The sequence below is a fragment of the Erithacus rubecula genome (genome assembly GCF_903797595.1).
Source record: "Erithacus rubecula genome assembly, chromosome: 15".
Lineage (NCBI taxonomy): Eukaryota > Metazoa > Chordata > Aves > Passeriformes > Muscicapidae > Erithacus > Erithacus rubecula.
Window position 1 is genome coordinate 10,934,180 of NC_136667.1, and position 19,426 is coordinate 10,953,605.

At 39.1% G+C, this 19,426-nt stretch overlaps 1 protein-coding gene across 8 annotated transcripts in view; it reads left to right on the forward strand.

Annotated features, from left to right (window-relative positions):
• The first annotated feature begins 1,026 nt into the window (after positions 1-1,026).
• The window catches only part of LOC306808240 (phosphatidylinositol-binding clathrin assembly protein-like), a 29,420-nt gene continuing 11,020 nt past the window's right edge, over positions 1,027-19,426 (forward strand). For 2 of the 8 annotated variants that reach the window (XM_079318578.1, XM_079318579.1), the window contains exons 1-10: positions 1,035-1,463; positions 8,970-9,112; positions 10,273-10,348; positions 11,174-11,276; positions 11,467-11,560; positions 11,665-11,776; positions 12,795-12,901; positions 13,515-13,556; positions 17,041-17,126; positions 18,185-18,308. In XM_079318578.1, the coding sequence (XP_079174704.1) occupies positions 1,331-1,463; positions 8,970-9,112; positions 10,273-10,348; positions 11,174-11,276; positions 11,467-11,560; positions 11,665-11,776; positions 12,795-12,901; positions 13,515-13,556; positions 17,041-17,126; positions 18,185-18,308 (1,020 nt within the window). In that variant the 5' untranslated portion in view covers positions 1,035-1,330. Of the gene's footprint in view, positions 1,464-8,969; positions 9,113-10,272; positions 10,349-10,415; positions 10,538-11,173; positions 11,277-11,466; positions 11,561-11,664; positions 11,777-12,794; positions 12,902-13,514; positions 13,557-17,040; positions 17,127-18,184; positions 18,309-19,426 lie in introns of those variants that run through there. The other 6 variants (XM_079318576.1, XM_079318575.1, XM_079318581.1 and 3 more) reach the window with 6 other exon arrangements.

The following is a 19,426-nucleotide window of genomic DNA, read 5'->3' on the forward strand; positions in this document are numbered from 1 at the left end:
GGTTGAGTCACTAGCCTTAGAGGGATTTAAGAGACGTGTAAAATGTGGCACCACTTGGTGATGGGTTTTAGTGGTGGGCTGGACAGTGCGGGTTAAGGGTTGGACTTGATGAGTTCGGAGGTCTTTTCCACTTTAAACGCTTCTACAGTCCCTTGAAACAGGCTCAGCATGGGAAGCTGAGCTCTTTTTTCTTTCCTTTTTTTTTTTCTTATTTCTTTTCCCAGACATTGCTTCTGAAAGTAAAGTCCGCAAGAGAAAACTCATCACCACAAAAACTAATGTAACCGCGTCTAGCAAATGTCCCTGCCCACGGCAGGTAGGTGGAACTAGACTATCCTTGAGGTCCCTTTCAAGCCAAACCTTGTGATCTGTGATCTCATCTCCATCACTGCCCGCGTCCACCCCGGGCCCCGCTCCTCCGCCGGTGCTGCTCCCCCAGCTCGCCGTGACGCCGCCGGGTTTTGTTTCTCATTCACACCCACCCACGAACAAAGAGCCAGCGGGCGATTCCCTGGAAGGAGGCTGTAGCCAGCTGGGGAGTGGCCTCTTCTCCCAGGCAGATAGCGACAGAACAAGAGATTGTAATCTCGAGCTGCACCAGGGGAGGTCTAGATTGAACCTAGGAGGAATTTCTTCCTATAAAAGGTGATTAGACACTGGAATGGGCTGCCCAGGGAGGTGGTGGAGTTACCGACCCTAGGGATGTTGAAGAAAAGACTCAGTGCCGTGGCGTGTTTGACACGGTGGTGTTCGGTCACAGGTTGGGGTCAATGATCGCAGAGGTGTTTTCCATCCAAGTTGACTCTGTGATTCCGTGGTGCTGAGGGCGGCGAGTCACAGAGCGCCTCGGCGCTGCGGGGGTGGGTCCCCACCGCCCGCGGACACCTGAAGCTCGGTGTGGTTGGCGGCCTCGGCTCCTGCCCCGCTCCCGGCCCCGCTCCCGGCCCCGTTCCATCCCGCTCCCGATCCTCTGGCAGCCCCGATCCCGCCGGACCCCTGCCCCCTCGGCAGCGGCGGGGCGGGAGCGGGAGCGGGGCGGGCGCGCGGTCACCTGACGCCGCGGCCGCCGCCATTTTGTCTGTGAGCGTAATGTGAAAGGGAAAGCCGGGGCACACCCGCGGGTGGAGGCGGCAGCGCCGAGCGGTGCTGGGAGCTGAGCGATCGTCGCCGCCGCTCCGCAGAGCAGCGGGAAGAGCCCCCGCGGCGGCCTAGAGGAGCCGCTGAGGCGGAGCCCGGCGAGCTCTCCCGCCGGAGGGAGCCGCCGGCGCCCTTCCTCCGGGAGGCTGCGCTCGCTCCCGGCCGCGGCGGAGCCGCCGCCAGGGCCGCGGCGATGATGTCGGGGCAGTCGATCACCGACCGCATCACGGCAGCGCAGCACAGTGTGACCGGCTCGGCCGTCGCCAAGGCTGTGTGCAAGGCGACGACTCACGAGGTGATGGGCCCCAAGAAGAAGCACCTGGACTGTGAGTAGGAGCTGACGGCGGGGCCGGGTGGGCCCGGAGTTGGAGCTCCGAGCTCGGGGCAGCCCGTCAGCCGGGCCCTCCGCTCACGGGCGGGGGAGAGGAGAGAGCCGGCTGCTTGCACCTGCGGGGGGCTGCCGTGTAGATCCGGGTGGACCTCACTGGCAGCATCTCCAGAATTTACTTTCGACGTGGAGGGTGCGAGGTTTGTAACACCCTGTCGCGCCCGGGGAGCAAAAAAATTCCAACCTCGTTATCTGTTCCTGGTGAGAGCCGCTTAGCTCTTGTGCTCTGGATACAGTGGTGCTTGTTAATCCGGCACCTGGGGAAAAGGTGTGTTTATGTTGCAAGCCAGCATTTAATTTTTTTAAGTACTCTTTCGTCCTCCCTTGTATCCCGTGGACTACAGCCTTTAAATATTTCTAATATTTCCTGAAATATCATAGTTTTCTGTCTTACGGCTCGCGAAACGAGGTAGAAGATTAAAAGCGAAGGGAAGGGCGAGGTTGATCCGTGCGTTTCTTCTGGTTGAGAGTATGTTGCCACTAATACGTTTAAACTAGGCATGGTTAAACCTCTTTCTCTATAACAAAACATGTAGAGTTACCCCTGAAATCTGCAGAAGTATCAATGGTGTTGCTCTGCTTCAGGCTTTAGTAACAGAGTAGCAATTGGAGTTCCTGTCTGACTGCTCAAATCCTTCTACGTTCCCCAGATTGTGAAAGCGAAATAAGTGCGTGTGTGTTGCCATTAAAGAGAGGAAAAAAGGCTTGAAGCCTTTTGCTGGTTTTTTCAAAGACAGGCTGGTGGTTTTGCAGAATTCGTGTAAGTTGATGGTGCTAAAGGGGCTGCTGGTTCAGGCTCTCGGCAGAAGCGTTCTGGGTTATACTGTTTGACAATAGTTGGGATATGTGACCCTGTGACACTGATCTGCTCATGCTGGCTTGTGTGAGAGCTTTCGGTGTGGAACAGTTAAAATCAGCCAAATACATATTTCACTTGTTACTGATCTGAATGGGTGGCATCCAGCTACAGTAGTGAAGCTATTGCAGCTACTGTGTTGAAATTTAAAGTCTTAAAACTAGGTTACTAATAATTTGTTTTTTAAAGTTGCCTTATTTCTTCTGGTCTTGTGTTCTGCCTGTGGTACAAGTTAAATGAGGTAACCTTTGAGTCCAGAAATGGCAGCATAACAGGAAGCCAGAAAGTGGTGACAGTTTGCTCAATACTTTGAAGGCTTCTGAATCCTTAAAGAGGTAGTATGTTGTTTGAAAATCTTATTGAAATAATGTCATCTGCTCTGAGTTACCCTTACAAAATAAGAAAATGGAACAGTTCTTAACTTGAGAATACCATAAACTGAGGCCTTTTGACTAGCAAGTTCCTTTTGATCCCAGGCTGTTTAGAGCTATCAGTTTCCTGAGCAACTCCTTCTGTGCCAGATGAGTTCTGTATTCTGGTGTAATTCATTTGCTCAAACTTTGGCCTAAGGCAGACAAAAATCTTGTTGTCACTTGATATCTGGAAGAGAGGAATGCTTTGGTGGAGTAGGAAAAAAAAAGATGTCAAATATGGAACCTTAAATAGGTTAAAAACTTCCTATGAACATGCTCCTGTCTTCACTGAACATACCCAGGTACTGCTTTTCAAACATCTGCAACCCTTTGAGTAGCACTTCTTATTTTTTCACTTGTACACAAGACTTGTATGTATTAAACGTGGGCAGGTAGATATGAAATACTGTAATCTCTGGGAAAAAACCAAGATACAAGTGCTTCCCAATTTAAGTACATTATGAAGTTGAAAATATAGTTTGGATTTAATGTAAAACTCTGGTAGTTGTTCTCCAGTTGCTACATGCGTGTGTCATTCAAAATGCTGCACCATCTGGTATTATTTGTAATTGCTGCTCAGGAAAAAGCTTTACCAGGAACAATTTTTTGAGAGCTGCTGCATTTGTATTAGGGGTTGTGGAGGAGTATCAGTTTGTGCCCTCTGTTCAGATTAATTCTTAAAATTCCCTTATTGCCAAGTTTGCTCAGCAAGAAAATCTGTAGTATTACAATATAGGTTTTTACAGAAAGGTGATACATATGCAGTGTCTGAACTAGTATTTAAGAGTATTGTGGTTTGTCTGACTGCTAAATGCTGAGTAGTATAGTCATATTTTACTTTAAGAGTGAAAAAATACCCACAAAAAACTCACCCCAAAACCTAAGCGATGTTGATGGGCATACTTGGGGACTTATCTTTTAAAGTAGGTCATGGTGTCCTAAATAAGTAAACAGATCTATTTCTGCATTATTTTGTGATTGTGATTTTGTGATTATTTTCAGATAATACAAAATGTTATATAGGCAGATTGTTCCTCTTAGTGGAGCCCCAGAAGGTCTTGTCTCTTCTTTCCTAGTGTGCATTCTGTCACTTCCTCAGCCTTCACAGTCTAGTTTGCAGCAGAGGGGGCTGTTACACTTTTGGAGGCAAACCTCCTCTTGTCTAACTACTGAAGATTTACCAGAAAAAAAAAAAAGAATAAATTAAAGCTGTAGCCAAGCTGGGAACTGGCAGAGTAGACTTTGTGTAGACCAAAACTTGAAAAAAACAAACCCCTAAATTAATTGCAGCTTAAACTTTTAAATTAACACAGTAATGAAAAAACAGTTTCTGTTTAACTTGTATACACCCCTCTTAAGAAGCACAGGGGAGGGGAAGGTAGCTAATGCTGCTAATCAAAACTAAAAACTCCCATATGTATACAAGCTTTGGAAACCTTCTAAGAAGTGGTAATTCCATCACTGTAATTCTGGTACTGCCCATTCTTTATTTTGGCAACCAGAGCTTTTGACTGTTAAATGAATGCTGATGCAGTGTGGTTCTTGCAGAGATGTAAGTTGTGATACAGGACAAAAGTATTTTCTTGAACTCTTTACACAGACCATTGGCTGTCATTAATTTGAAGTTCTTTAGCAATTTGTGAAGTTTTTCAATACAGTAATTGAGGAAACTTAACTTGAATGAAAAAAAAAGCTAATATTATTGAGATCTATAAATGGGGATTGTATGTAGCTTTTCTTTAAAAGATTATGGGCTGTCTGTCCTGTATCCCTGTTTAGTTGGGGAGTGGGACTGTGAATTGTTTTGTTTGTGGTAAAGTAATTCAAAATTTAGATTTAGCTGTTATTCTATAACTGAAATTTAAAAATTTCTCTCAAACATGCACTATGAGCAAACATGGGCATAACAATGTTTGTAACAGTTGAGTGCTATCTTTCAAGTCTTCCAGCAAAAATTGTTGCATTTCTCAGCTACACTGAGAAAGTTGGCTGAAGTGGCTCTGATGTTACACATTTTTATAATGTGCCATCTATGATGCAACTTTCTAGAAGAAAATGTATTTTGTTAAGACTGCTGGGACTGAGGAAAATGGTCTGAATTCTTACATCTATCTCAGAGAAGTTTCAGTCCTGTGACAAAATGGAAGAAATACATTAAGTTATAATGGTTGCCTTTATCTTATGTATTTACAGCTCTCTTGAGATTCCTGACTCAAGAAAATTATGACTTTTCCTATTACTTAAAAATATGTCAGTCTTTGTTGGTGCCTGGCTGAGAATTTTTGAAAAATCTAATATATATATTTTTTATTTTGTTTTTAATATCTGGATTTATGCATGTTGTTCTCTGAAGAGCTGTACAACTTCATAGATGTGCCAGTGTTTCAGATGAGTTGTGGAAAGGAATTACTCGGTATTCTACTAGGAAATAAGATTTCCAGAGCTCTTCCAGGCTATATGGTAGTCTTCTGGCTTAAAGCTGTTAGGTTTATTTATTTATTTATTTATTTAGGTATTTTAATTTTTCTTTCTTTTTTTTTCCTGTATGATGTTAACATTTTTCTAAATTTCATTTTAGAAATAGCTCCTCAGTTTCACTTGCAGTTGAAATTATTCCCCTGGGTAATTGGCAGAATGCTTTGAGTTTGAAGTGTTTATATAAATACTGTGATAAGAAAGTGAGCATCATTCACCCTGTGCATTTCATTCCAGTTTTTGCTGCCAACATCCACATTACTGTTGCCCAGCTGTCAGTCTCTCAGGTGCATGTGTTCCTTTATAATTCCAGATGTATGGGGATAATAGCCTTTTCCTTTGTGCCACCAGCTGTAATAGATCCCTGCAGTTGTCTCTATATAGATATTCCTGTTGCAGGCTTAGAAGAATCATTTTTGAGAAATGTTACTTGCAGTTTTGTTTTTTTATGTATCTCAATTGTAGAATTAAAATATAAGGCCAGCTTTATTTTTATTACTAGCTGTAAAATAATAATTTTTTTAATTACCCCAAGCAGCTTTATTGAAGCCTTGAAGTAGCCTTATTTTTAAACTTGGTCTTTTGCAACACACTCTTAAGAAAGTCCAGTTTTGGTTTATAAAATGTGCTGACATTTTTTGCTTAGTTTAGTATTTTGGACATATTTTGTTTTTCCAAGCATGTGTTGTTTGGTACTGGTGATTCTGACTTATATGCTTGGGTTTTGAAGAACAATCAAAGGCCATGCTGTGCTGAGTATTCCCTGTAAAAGTTGTCTTCAGGAAAGCCAGTGAATGTTGTCTTCAGGGTGTGCCTGGAGTCCATGGCAGCTCACTCAGGCCCTCGAACCTCAGCCACATCTTGAATGAGACTTCTGGTGACCCTGCCTATGTGAAGTATTTCATTTTGGTTGCCTTTTGAAATGGACAGGCACTTATCTTACAAAGAAGTGCCCACACTTGACAATAAAACAATAACAAAAGAGCTTCTCAAATACAGCAGAGCTCCATCAGCTCCACTCTGTTACTGATACTTGATAGAAGACATCTGCATGACTTCATGACAAAGTAAACCTTTATTCTGGCATAAGCCAAAACTTTTATGGATGTGGGCCTTAAGGAGAGTTCACCAGTTAGAGCACTGCATGCAGGTGCTAACAGTAGGATTCCTGTCACATTGTGCCCCAGCATCACTGTCAGAACACTCAATAGCAGCTGCAGACATTAGGATGTGCAAAGGATCTCCCAGTGTTAGCATCATCTTGAGGTCTGCTGGAACATCTGCTGGCAGACCTAAGCTTGAGAGAAGGTGACAGGACAGAAATCTGTTGGGAGTGCTGGCAAAATACAAATTAAAATAGCTTGTCTAGCTTGACTGGAGAGCCACAAGATTTTGGTTTTTAACCTGGATCTTACTTCTGAGTTTCATCTGTTATTTAATAAGTACATTTAATATTGAACATTTTTCAGTAAAAAATGTTACTTACTTACTGGTTATGTGAAGCAAAAGGACTTTGTGCTGTATTAATATTTTTGATAGGCTGTGTGGTCTTTGACCTCAGCAGATAATAGAATTTCTTTAACTGTTACTTAGTTTTATAGGTATTGCTCTTGAGTTTGTGAGATTTTTGTTGGTTGGTTTTTATAAACTGAAAGTAGGATTGTAATAGTCCTGTAACATTTCTGGTGGGGTATAGACACATCAGCTGCTGCTCTTAGATGCTGCCCAGTATTTTCCATGTGTTTCTATAATACTTGATTATAAACTGATTAGATTTAGGAAGGCTTACTTGCCCTAGTGTGTTTTGAGAGAACTGCTTAGAAATGTCACAACAAAATCCTCATTCAATTGATGAGGCTGTTGAATTATAATTTAATATTTTTCTATGTATAAATTCTGGGATTAGGGCATGTTTCATTATATGGGACAATAATTGTTTATAGACTGTTTGGACACCTACATTAAAGTATTTCTTAATTTGACAGACCATCTGATGATGATATAACCATGAATAGGGAGCAGTAGCTAGCATATTACTTGGGTTTTGAGAAAGTCCACATTTGTAAGTAATTGAAGTATATTCAATATACAAGAATACTACTTGACAATAAGGTTTTGATGTATAGCTTGCTTAAAGCCTCTTTCTGGTGCTCTCCTTTTTGTGCAGTTATTTCAGCATTTTTTTGTGTTGCTAATGAGAGTGAAAGTTTTCATCCCAGCTTCCATGTTCTGTACTTATTTGGAAATCTCTGACATCTGAATGAAATTAGTAATTTATTATAACTTGCATTTTATAGCTTTTTGCCTTTATGAGATACTAAAATTCTTTACCCTTTCAAAATTACTCTGGTTTTTAAACTATTTTAAACAGCAATCCTTAATCAAAGGACCTTTTCTTAATAAACTAGTCTTTAGCTGAGGTCCATCTGTAATATACTCTGTGCACTAGAAAGATATAAATTTTAAGTGCAACATTTCTGTGAAATATTTTGTCCTCAATTATCAGTGTATGAGCTCTAAGTTGCTGTTTAAAGTGCTAATGATGACACAGTCCATGCTCTCCGTGTTGCTGCTAAGGCAGAGCAGTTGGCTCTTTCAGTGGTGCTTCAGAACTCAGGTGCTGCCTGGCTTCCCAGGCACCTCCCAGACCCACAGGTCCTTATCCAGACAAGCTGCACAAACAGCAATGGGCTCTGCTACCAATGGGCTGCTCACAGGCTCAGCTTAAATCAGAGGACACAAATGAAGCTTTTCAAACCAGATGTTTGTTTCATTGGCCTTGACCAGTCCTTAGGGTCTACTTTGATCACACTTGAGCCAAATGTAGCAGAGAGAGAATAAATGTCTGATGTGCATCTCTTGAGGGGGTTTAGAGTAGTCCTGGATTCAGTTCTCTGCTCTTTTCTCAGCAAGTACCTTCTTTAGCCTTATCAGGCAAGTAAGTGCTCTGCCCATGTGTCTGCTGGAGCTTGTTCTGGTTTTGTATTAAATCTCAGGTGGAGTCTTGAACCTCTCTGTCTCTGACCTCCCAAGTTAATGTTCTACTAAGGTTTTTGTCAGTCTGGAACACAAAAGCTTTTTTATAAAAGCCTGAGATCTACCAATGATCCATCAGAAAATACTCAGTAGTCTTGTGACCAGGTTTTTAAGCTAAGGGGAAGAGTGGATACGTGCAAATTCTTGCTCTTAATCCTTAAAGAAAAGAGGTGTATTTTACAGATTTGTAGCATCTCATTTGCCATCATGTGTGAGTACTCAGGCCTAGGTCAGAGTGGCAGGGTTGTGCTGCCTGTTGATCTCATCTGAGGTTGGGATGTCTCAGCATTTCCTTGCTTCTCAGATTTTCTTTTTTTTTTGTTAGATTGAGTGGCCTCGGGCATTGAGTGTCCAGAAGGTTGCTCATACTAGCTTTCAGAGAGACTAATTTTGGCTCCATTTTAGTGAAACAGGTTATTTATTAATAAGATACTGGGACTCCATAACATTATTGAAATGCCTTTGTAGCTCATACTTGGAGTGTTTCAGTAAAATTTAGTAAATCCGAGCAAGGACAGTAAAGGAGCTCAATTATTTCTTAAACAAAGAACTGAAGTTAATGCTTCCAATATGAATCCTCAATGTAAAAACCACAAAATAACATGTTGATCCTCTGAGCATGTAACTCATTGTAATTCTTTGATTTTTTTTCCCTTTTATTTAGATCTAATACAGTGCACAAATGAAATGAATGTGAATATTCCACAGTTGGCGGATACACTCTTTGAGAGAACTGCAAACAGTAGCTGGGTCGTAGTGTTCAAAGCTCTAATTACAACACACCACCTCATGATGTATGGAAATGAGGTAAGACATGATTCATTCTGTTAAAGCCTACTTGACAGCTTTTAAAAATTGTCTCAATATGTAAAACATTAGATATGTACTTCAGTTTTTCAAAGATTTCATTTTCCTCTGCTGATGGCTCTAAAGTATCTGTCCAGAGGAAAGAAAATATGCCTTCATTATTTCAAAAGTGTTTGCAATTTTACCTGCAGATATCTGAGTTGGTCTGTGAGGTAATAGAATAAAGGCTTGAAAACTTCTGATGAGCTTTGTTTCATTAGGGTAGTGCTTATCAGTAAGAGCACAGCAGAAGAGTCTTGTTAGCACTCATTAAATGTGCAGTCAACCTAATAAGAGATAAGAATACTTGCTAATGGGGAGAGGAATATGGTGACTAGAATATTTCATCTTACAAGACTAATGGGCTGAGTCTTCATATGTTGTTGCTATTAACATTCCTCTGAAACATCATTCTACTGCATTTAATTCACTTAAGTTATTTCATCACAGTTTATCAACAGCTTCCTAGTCAATAACATGGAGTTAGAAATGGAGCCTCTGTTGAACATGCATTATGTTAAAAGCTAAACTTTGGTCAAGTGAACCCTGAACCCGTGTGAGGTCATTGACCTAAGAAATTATTGTTGACCACTGGTAACTTTGAAATGACAATTCTTAGAAGTGCTTTCCAGATATTAAACTGCTGTGAAAGCTTGGTGTTCCTCCTCTCTGCAAAGCTCTGTGAACTTGATTGAAATGACCTATAAAACATAGTGTCCTCTTCACACTACAGCAGTTGAACTAGGTCAAACTTCAAGAGCTTGGATAATGCAAGTAGTATTTTTGTTTTGTGTTTTCCCGCTTGTCTTTTCTAAAGTACAAAATTAACTAAGCAGCTTCCTTTAGGATTATTAGTATTTTAGTATTAGTACTTTATTCACAAGCAGTGATATGTCTTTGTTTAGTTTAAATTTATATTTTTGCCAAATCTAGTTTTGGACTTCAGAGGCTTTGCTAGTAAGTATTTTCAGGTTTTCCTCTAAATTTTTTCCCTTTTAACTAATTTCTGTTGTAGATAGAGGTTACTACAAACAATTACAAGATAAGTGTAGTTTGCTTGTCATATATTTCTGTTTTGACTCTCACAACAATTACATCCTCAACTTTTTCTTCACCAACAGCGCTTTATCCAGTATCTTGCATCCCGGAACACTTTGTTCAACTTAAATAACTACCTGGACAAAAGTGCCATGCAGGGTAAGGATCTTTCACTGAAGGAAAGAACTCTACTCATTTTTTTTCTCTGTGATGGTGCATGTGTCAGTGCACACTAGGAACTAAGTGACATTTAAATGGAAGAGTGTTTTGATTTTTATTGCGTGAGACACCAAAGAATGTCCAGCCAAGAATGTAGACACAGGTCAAGTGAGATTCTGAGTTACCTGGGTGAGTGCTAGAAATCTGTCTGTAATGTATGTAGGATTGCACACACGGCTGTAAAGGTTTACAAAGTGAGCTCTTGATGCTCATTAGAATAAACCTGATAAATTATCAGGACAATAATAATTTTCATTCTTGCATTTTAAAGCCTCAGGAGTAAATATTTACTGTTAAGGTGCATGGACTGGTAACTAGGATTTGCTGTGTGAATAGGGAGAACTTTTTCAAATCTCTGATACATTCTTTGCTTGCTTGTGATAGAACATGTTTTTAGGTTTTAGTTTTGAGAGATGACAGATAAGTTACCAAACTCTTCATCATTTTACTAGGAATACATTTTTATTCTAATTTCAATAACATCTTAACAAAAACTGCTTGGTGCTTGTCTAATCTTTTATGCTCAGTTCTTGTCTAATATTTTAATGTGTTTAGGTGTCTATTTCCGTAATTGCAACAAATGCTTTCCTAATCTTAGCAACTTGGGAAGAAACTAAATGTCACATCTTAAGATCCTGGAAAGTGCCTAGGAAGGACTTTTTATGCGAGCTGACATTAAACAGGCTACAAGGAGAACAGTTCTTGAAAAGAACTGAAAAACTGTACCCCTTCATAATGTCTAACTTTCAAATGCTTAACTTTTAGGCTATGATATGTCTACCTTCATTAGAAGATACAGCAGATACTTGAATGAAAAAGCACTTTCATATAGACTTGTAGCAGTTGACTTCACCAAAATGAAAAGAGGGTAAGACTACTACTGCTACTTCTGTTTGATCCTTCTTGTTGCAGGGGGTGGGACAAGGAGGAACAGTTGTTCTTGAGCTTGTCATAGAATGGTGTTCTTTTGGCCCTTTGAAACAATATTGTATTGTTGAAACAATACAATGTGGGTTGAGATCTCTGTCTTGTGTAAATGTCTGTCTTCTACTCTGTAGGATAGATGGAGTGATGAGAACTATGAATCCTGAAAAGCTTTTGAAAACCCTTCCAATCATACAGAACCAGCTTGATGCACTCCTTGATTTTGATGTAAGTACTTTAAGATCAGTGTTAAGTAATGCTCTCTCATTTTAAAGTGAGAGTTTTATTATTTTGTTAAATACTAATTTACTTTCTTATTGCTTTCTACACAGGCAAATCCAAATGAACTAACAAATGGTGTTATAAATGCTGCCTTTATGCTCCTCTTTAAAGATTCCATTAGACTTTTTGCAGCATACAATGAGGGGATTATTAATCTTTTAGGTATGTGAGAATTTTTTTAGCTTTTGAATTTTGTGAAAGATATTGAGAAAACTAAAGAAGATCGATGATTTCTGACTGCAGTTTCTTTAAAAATTCTCTCTGCTCTATTGCTGTTAAATGAAGCCTATCTTAGTTTTAGTGACCAGGAGCCTAGGGTTACACATCCACTTCTACCTAGAAGAATACATTTTGAAACAAAGTGAAATGAGAGGGTGATTGGTGAGACTGAAACAAAAATACCATGAAAGTGCAATGGATATCCTTTGCAATTGGACTGTAATAGTTTTGAGATGTGGTGTTTTGAGTATTTAATATACTCACAGTATGGCCGAATTCTGTTTTCCTGTACTTTCTTTAAAACTTGACTGGTCACCTTTGTCTGGTACCTGAATCAGCTTGAACTGATGAGATGAAATGTAGGAGATTTTTTAAAAGGGTGATAACCTCCTAGCAAAAGTGTTTTCATTACCATTTAAGCAAATTTATGAATGAAACCATCATTTTGTTCTGTTAATCCATTAGTTTCTACTCAGTGCCATATTTGTAAATATATAGGGCAAAACCATAAAAAGTGAAGGATGTGGTTGGTGCTCCTTTTAGTAGTTCAGTTCAGTATATGTAGCCACTTCAGTATCAAAATATATTGATACAGGGTCTAAAAAGGTAAATAAATACCAGGAATATTTTCAAACTATAACATAATTTGCCTCATTGCCAGCTAATAAGCTGACATTTTGAAAATATTCACCATAATACCCAATTTAACAATTTGCATGGATTCACATCCATGTTTAATAGATTTTTGCATTATAGTCTAATACACTGAAACAGAAAAATGAGTGGTTTTGTATTGACTGACTTATAAAATATTTCAGGTATTCCTGTAAAATCTGAATAGTTTTGAGTTACTGCTGTCTGTTCTCTTACTGAAGCTTGTGTCAAATTAACTTCTGTAATACCATATCAGCTTTTTGCTGGGGAGAGTATTATCTTACAAGAGTTTTATTTGCATCCTCAGAAAGATATTTTGATATGAAGAAGAACCAGTGCAAAGAAGGCTTGGATATTTACAAAAAATTTCTAGCCAGAATGACCAAATTGTCAGAGTTCCTCAAAGTAGCAGAGGTAAATAAATTACATATGTGGAAAAGATATAACTTAACTGTCTGTATTGATATTGTATCAATGTTCAGAGAAACACCTTTAAACAAATAGTTTGCTCAACTTCACTATACAAGGAAGTATTCTAGAGATTAGGTATTGTAAAGATTGTGTATGCCTGTTAACATGGAGTGGGATTCTTGGGTATCCTTTTTATAAGCTAGACCACATAGTAAACTTTCTGAAGTATCATTATAAATTTTATGAATGCTCCAGAATGTGTAAACTGATTATTACAATCTATTTAAAGATATTTATAGGGCTCTCCTTTACTGTAAGTACTTAAAAATTGATAACTAGTTTCAGTAAACAGTGTGGCTGTTTCTAATGCTTCTAGCAGGCTTTTTTGCATGAAAGTTAGGCTGGATGGAAAGCTGAGTTTGCCTTGAGATGCTGTTTAATGCAATTGTGATTTTTAAGGTGTGTTCCTACTGAAACTAGTACCAGTTCAGAAAGTTATGAATATACCCTTTTAATATGCTAGCTTCTAGGTAACATTCAGACATTGCTGTGTTATTTTCATTGCCACTGCATGTAGTAATGTACTTTATTTTTTCTTCTCTTTTTGTAAACCCAGCAAGTTGGAATTGATCAGGGTGACATTCCAGATCTCACTCAGGTCAGTGTACATTGCAAATAGATTAACCCAATTATTTTGTTCCTTGTCTTTTTAAAGGTTGGTATGTACCATAGCAATCATTCTTCATGAGACTGTATTCTCTTCTATGTATTTATCTGTGGGAAATATTTATAGTAGCTTCTTACATGGATTTAATGTATTCACTACTTACACTTTGCAGTTCTTAATGAGATCTTTTGATTGTTCAAAGCAGTAAAACCCACAGAAAATGCAATTTTTCAAGAACTTCTGGTTTTTATCACAGAACATTTCTTGGCAGGTAAGCCAGAAGTATCTTGCCATACCTGGAGGAAAACCTCCTATTTCACTCTAACTTAATGTCTTCCAACACATTTAAAGATGACAGTAAGCTGATTCCATTGGATTTTTTTTTTCTGTTCCCTTAAGTCTGAAGAGTAAACTTGGTGTTTCTATATCAGCTGTTGATGCTGGCTTTGATTTTACTCAGTAGTATGAGGGACATGTGCAATGCAGGTGGTGTTCTGAAAAACTCAGTCTGAAAGGTGGAATCAGGGAAACACCTTCCAGTGAGGATAAACTGAGGGGTAGAAGGGTGGTGACAAAATGGGTTGACCTGGTGAACAGGAAACACTGATAGTCCACAGAGGTCAACAAGGTTGTTCTTTGTGAGTCTTCAGTTTATAGGGATGTTTTATTTCTCACCTAGGGCCAACCCAACAGAGCAGTGTTTGTCATTATTTCTGTAGCACCAGGCAACCTGCAGGGTACAATAAAAAGCCTAAGGAGACTTGGGCAGGACCTGCAGTGCTTTAGAGCTCAAGTACTGGAGATGTTGGAGTGTGGTCAGTGAGAAACTAAAAATCTAATGTGTAACATTTGAACAGTCACATCTAATCCTACACTAGCTTCTTGAAATTAAATTTCATGGGTTAATCATGAAAAAAAATCTAATGTGAAGATTTGCCAAACCCTAATCAGTGTCTTTTTAAAATGGAAATCAAGCCTGAGCCACAAAATTCCATTGTTAGTGGTGTTCATTACTGCCTACAGTATGAACTCTATTTGAAATCATTCATGCTTCAAAGCACAGATCTCTAATGCTTGCCCCTAGCATTTAATATTAATCACTTTAAGAACTTGTCTTCATGGTATAAAAGAAATATGACTGAAACCATCAGGGTAAAAGCAGGTAATGATTGAAACAGTAGTTTGAAGTTTTCTGTTGGTGTTTGATCTTAGCATCATACTTTGTCTTTTGATTAGTGCTGCAGTATTCAGCTGGGCTGTATTATGCTAATCACATTACACTTAAGTCTGAAGTTATTTATACCTCACTGGGTTAGTGTGCACTTGTCTACTTAATTGGGTCATTATTATGCTCTTGAAAGCAAGTGGGTTTTTTTATTTGCTGGAAATAGGGGTATTTAACTTCATTTTGCTGCTTTTTTTAATCTGAGACTTTCAGTGAGAAAATACTTAATATCTGCTCTGCCCACAACATTTTATTTCTAATAGCTCAGCTGTTTTGTTGTAAGTGCACTTGTATGAGAAATGCACTTCTGAGCTGGTGGTAGACCTCTGCATCCTGTGCATTTTGGCAGTTTTAGTGCCACTATTAAACATTCCACCTAGACAGAAAATTTCATGACATTTAATATGAGTTGAATAATTGTATATCTATTTAGTGCCACTTCAAAAAGATTTGCTGGAATTTCTTAATACTAGCACTTTTGCCTGTTTCTGTGAAGAAAACATTTTCCTTTGTAGGTGCCCTGTTTCACAGTGATGTTGCTTTCTGCTAATAGCTGTTCATGTATTTCATGAACATAGCTGGTTTTTAACTTCTGTATGGATGTTAGTCTGTCATGTGTTTTAGGGGGTGGGGGATGGAGGTGAATTGTGGAATGCAGCCTTTCTCAAGTCAGTGGCTGGATTAGCCCAGGTATAATTTCTGACATAAAACTACCCTGTTCACTCCAAGTCTGGTGTTTTGTGGGAGGATATCTGCAGTAGTGAGCAAGTTCAGAGGAGGTTACTGGATTGTTTGGTTTAGTTCTTGTGGTTGAAGGGGATTGTTCAGAGGGTCTTAGAAAAGTAAGTGCAGAATATGCATTTCCATACAAATAAGTTTGAGTGGCTTCGGGAGGTAAAAAAGACAAGGAAAAGCTTTCTGGAACTAGGGCATTGTCTCCTGCTGCTGAGATTATCTAAGTAGCTGTAGCATGCAATACCTTTTGCAAGCTGTTGTTCCTTCTGAAAAGTAAAAGTATGGGGAGATTTGGTTTGATTGGGGATTTTTTTTGTTTTGGTTTTTTGCTTGTTGTTTTTAGTTGGTTTCTTTTTGCTTGGTTTGTGGTTTTTTGTCCTTGGTACCTTTCCAAAAGGGTATTTCAAAATGTCCCCCTTGGGATTTAGCTGTCTGGGTCAAATGCTGAATTTATTCATGACCTGTTGTTGAGGTAACTACACTGTCTTAGCTTACCTCGCTCTACTTAAGAAATATAAGCTCAGGTCTTCATTTTAAGACAAACAGTTTTATAGGGTTATTCTAATTGCCCTTTTTTTTTTTTTTTTTTTTAATCTCTTGATTCATCTAGCTTGAATTTGTCTTCAATGAAAGTGAGAAGCTAGAATTGTGCTCAATATTTCAAAGGGAAGCTTGCCTGCCAAAGCCTTATGTGAATAATATTTTCCTCTTTTCAGGAAATGGCTTGTTCTAGCTTTTGGTACAGAAGGGCTAGCAAGGGCAAGTTTTTTTTTCCTCTAAACAATGGCTGTTATATCTGTTCTACCTTCTGAAAGTTGGCAAGTGGTAAGAGAGGCTTAATGTCTCTGAAACTCTGCCAGGTGAGGAGGACTGAGCTGGCAAATAGGTTTAAATTTTAGAGGTACATTCCCTTCATATAAATCTGCAGTAGGATTTATTTCACTTAGAGTAATGGAGTTGGTTTATTATACAGTTGCATGTTGAATAGCTATTCAGTCTGCAGTAGTGTCCTTGAAATCAGATTGGATTTGATTCCCTGTCTTATCCAACCTAACATTCTGCTGTTGTCAGGTGTTTCTATTGTAAGCCTTTGACTGAAAATATTTGAATGGAGAGTGATTGGATTTTTGTTGTTATATGGGAAAGTAGATAAAAAATGCCAGGTCTTTGTTTCAGGGCTTCTGTGAGTTTAAGGGAGTAATGCTTCATCAACTTTGGTTTTTCAGTTGCTTCTAATGTAGCAAATACTTTTGCCAAAACCAAGAATTTAACTTGCACGCACAGAAGCAGAGCTACTCTGGGGAATTCTTCCTTCCTCCCTATGTGGTCCCACTTCTTTTAAGGAACCACCACTGAGTAGATGGAATTTGGGTGTGTAGGATGGCAACAAAACCCAAAAGCACTATTACTGATGCGTGAGATTTTGTTTATTTTTAGTTGGTGAGAAAATGAAACTGTGTACTAGACAATGATGTGTTGATAGAAGCAGTGTTCTATAAATACTTTTAATTTTAGGCACCCAGCAGCTTGCTTGAGGCACTGGAACAGCATTTGGCTTCTGTGGAGGGAAAGAAAACAAAGGAAGTCTCTGCTGCCAGCAGGTGAGGACCCAGTGAATTGCAACAATGCCTGTACTTAAGATTTGTCATTGTCATTCTAACAATTTTCAGGATTCAGTCATGTGGTGTTGTTGATTTTTTTTTTTTATTCACTTCTGAATGTATCATTCTAGAAATATAAATGAAACATATAGTGAGCAATAGTCTAATAGCTTAGCCACATTTGAAATGTAGGTATGTCTGCCTGTGTCTCTGATAGATTTCTGACCATGCTGTAATAAACCACTGAACTGAGACCTTGTATATTACTCTTTTTAGCTTTTACTTTTTTAAAGTCCTTTGGCTTGTAATGTTTATAAGGTGTTTGGATTTTGATACTCTTCTTACCTAAGACAGGATGATATTTATCTGAATTAATATTTATATATTCATGGTCTACCTCTCAGACTATGATTTATCTTGACCTTGTAAAAGTTCTTCAGCCCCTCCTCAGAATAGCTAAATTAGCTTAGATGTATTGTAATTCTGTTATTCTTTCTGTCAAGTACAGTATCAGTATGTATGAAAATACTTCTGACTAAATAGTGAGAGATCTCTTGGCATAGACATTCTCCCACAGAAACTTGGTAAATATTAATAAATGTATCAGGTAAATACTGATAAATGTTTCCAATTTGCTGTCTTTCTCATCATATTATTTTTTTCAAGAATCTAAGGATTCACTACCACAATATTCAGTATATGCAGAATATATATATATAATGCTGTGCTTTCTTTGCTGTTGCATAGTGTACGAACTTTCTGTGCCTCTGCCATTTGAATAACATTCCAATGTAATCTAGATAGCTTTAAGAGGAGAGACAACTGCAATGTTCCATATTTTCCAGTTCTTACCCACTGAAACTCAAAGGAGTCACTCTGTGTACTTGTGCATCTTTTGTCACCAGACTGTTTTTGGGGTGTCTGTTCTTATCTTATGTACCAGAGAATAGGGGAAGAAGTGACTGGGGAGGAGGGCACTTGGTATTTAAACTGTGAGTGATGTATAACTGACTGGGTTTTTTTAATAATTTTTTTTTTTTAATTATTGCTCTTTTTAGAGCCAGTGCCCTATCCAGTGCTGTTTCCACACTTGCCAATACAGGAATGTCCTTCAGCCGGATGGATGAGAAAGAAAAGCAGCAGGCATTGGAGGAGGAACAAGTTAGACTGCAGGCACTTAAGGTAGGATGTTTTTAACAAGTTTTGTATTCAAAGACTTTTTGTAACTGAATAAAATAGTGTATGGTGAGGAAGCTTGCAAGGTCACTCAGTGTTTTATGTGAGCTGTTGTCTTGGTTTGATTTGGTTGCCAATTTTAATGTACTCAATTTTTTCTTGGAGATAGGATTTAGGAGCAAAAACAAGCCAGGCCTAAAACTTAAAAGAGCATAAAGAAGAAATTTATTAATAACACAGAGAAAGTAAGGAATTTGGAATAAGATTCCTAGATCACTTCCTCCTCCCCCCCACCTTCCAATTTCTTAACAACATTACAGAGACACTTCAGTCAGTCATTCACTTAAATAATCATTTCAGTTCACTCTAGAGAGAGAAGCTCCTTCTTAGTTTAGCCATAGGGTTTGTCTTCACTTTCACAATTTTTATCTGCCCAGGCAAATCTGCAAATCACAAAATTCCTCCCATCTTCACAGTCTTCCCAGAGCTATGTTATGGGTCATGTAAAAAAAAACTCCTGGGGTATTACTTTTAAAGCCAAGCTGGTCAAAGGCAAAAAGTTAATTTCTTTTTCCATCAAAAGTCTCTGTTCATCTTTCCAGTCTCCAGAATAGACACCCCATTCCCTTGGGGCAAAGGATCTTTTTTCTCAAGCACTTCAACCCCCCCAAGTAGTTCTCCACAATTTAAAGGAATTTTCAGTGTAGTCCAGTCCCCCATAGTTTACAAAAAAAGGTTCTTTTCAGCCAGTCTTTTAATGGCATCTCCACAATCTCTTCCTATCTGGAAACTTGGCACCCACTTGACTGACTTTAGTATACTTCCTGCTTTATTCCTCTCATTCAAGGTAGGTCATGAGATCTGCAGTCTCATCTGAGCATTAGAAGGGTTAAAGTTGCACAAGGTTGCAGAAGGTGAAGGGAGCCAGGAAGGCCCTGCTGGAGACATGCCAAGCCGTGCAGGCTGCGTGGGGGAGACTGGCTGGACTCTGTTCCAGCTGCATTTCCCCCAAGCTGCATGGGCAGCTGGTGGGGGGAAACTAGGATCTTAGCAAAGGTTTCCCTTTCCCCTGGCCATCAGGGCCACTAGTTGAAAACAGGGGAGGCCTCAGTGGCTCTCCCACC